This window comes from Octopus bimaculoides, chromosome 4 (assembly GCF_001194135.2).
Source record: "Octopus bimaculoides isolate UCB-OBI-ISO-001 chromosome 4, ASM119413v2, whole genome shotgun sequence".
NCBI lineage: Eukaryota > Metazoa > Mollusca > Cephalopoda > Octopoda > Octopodidae > Octopus > Octopus bimaculoides.
The window spans coordinates 45,475,148-45,476,240 of NC_068984.1; the positions used below are offsets into that span (position 1 = coordinate 45,475,148).

General features: G+C 36.3%; 1 protein-coding gene across 1 annotated transcript in view; it reads right to left on the reverse strand.

Moving 5' to 3' along the window:
• LOC106884515 (integrator complex subunit 7) overlaps nt 1-1,093 on the reverse strand; it is a 46,024-nt gene that overhangs the window by 38,410 nt on the left and 6,521 nt on the right. The window contains exon 4 of the mRNA XM_014935939.2: nt 530-667. Within this exon, the coding sequence (XP_014791425.1) occupies nt 530-667 (138 nt within the window). The remainder of the gene's footprint in view (nt 1-529; nt 668-1,093) is intronic.

The following is a 1,093-nucleotide window of genomic DNA, read 5'->3' on the forward strand; positions in this document are numbered from 1 at the left end:
GCATCTTGGGCAAGTGTCTTCTACTATTGCCTCAGGCCGACCAAAGCCTTGTGAGTGGATTTGGTAGACGGAAACTGAAAGAAGCCCGTCGTATATATGCATATATATATATATATATGTGTGTGTGTGTGTTTGTGTTTGTCCCCCTAGCATTGCTTGACAACCGATGCTGGTGTGTTTATGTCCCCGTCACTTAGCAGTTCGGCAAAAGTGACTGATAGAATAAGTACTAGGCTTACAAAGAATACGTCCCAGGGGTCGATTTGCTCGACTAAAGGCGGTGCTCCAGCATGGCCGCAGTCAAATGACTGAAACAAGTAAAAGAGTGAAGAGAAAAGAGTACTAAAAACAAAAAGAAAAAAAAAGAAAATTTTGGATGTATGCACATTGCAATGAAAATGAGAGCTTCTATATCTGTGTCCTGTATCCAATATGGTCGAGTGGATCTAGCCAAACTATTTAAAGGAAAACAAATAACAAATGTAAGCTGATGAGTGTATGTAAAAGAATAAAACAAGACAAATCTTACTTGGAGCGAGCTGCAAATCTCTGGGCAGCATAGACTGCTGCATCCACTTCAATAGCATCATGGGAATCAAGACTAACCACTATGCTGTGATGCACTGTAGTTTTCTCAGTGATGATACTGGCAACACTTCCAAGTGTTCTATAAAAGGACCAAGATATATTTATCCAAAATCATGATAGTCACAATGACAATGGCAAACCCCATAACATGTTTGAAAAAATAAAAAGTGGAAGTGCTAACACACAATACAAAAACTTTCGGATCTATTTTAAAACGGGGGCCACATTTTTCATTAATGTTTTACGTAGTGTTTTTGGTACGGAAAGACTTTCAAACTTCGTATACTTATCTATTTTGTGTTATAGAACAAAAAAATATTTTTGTATTCGAATTTATTTCATGTAAAAAATTGTCTTATTTCGATAAGTATTCAGTTGTTTACATTTACTCCTTTGGCTGATTAAGCGATGTAAAGCGTATTTAATCTCCATACCTTCGTTTTATTTGCTTTTTTCATTTTAAATTTGCTTTAACCCTAACCCTATGGTTAGGGTTAATTGTTTC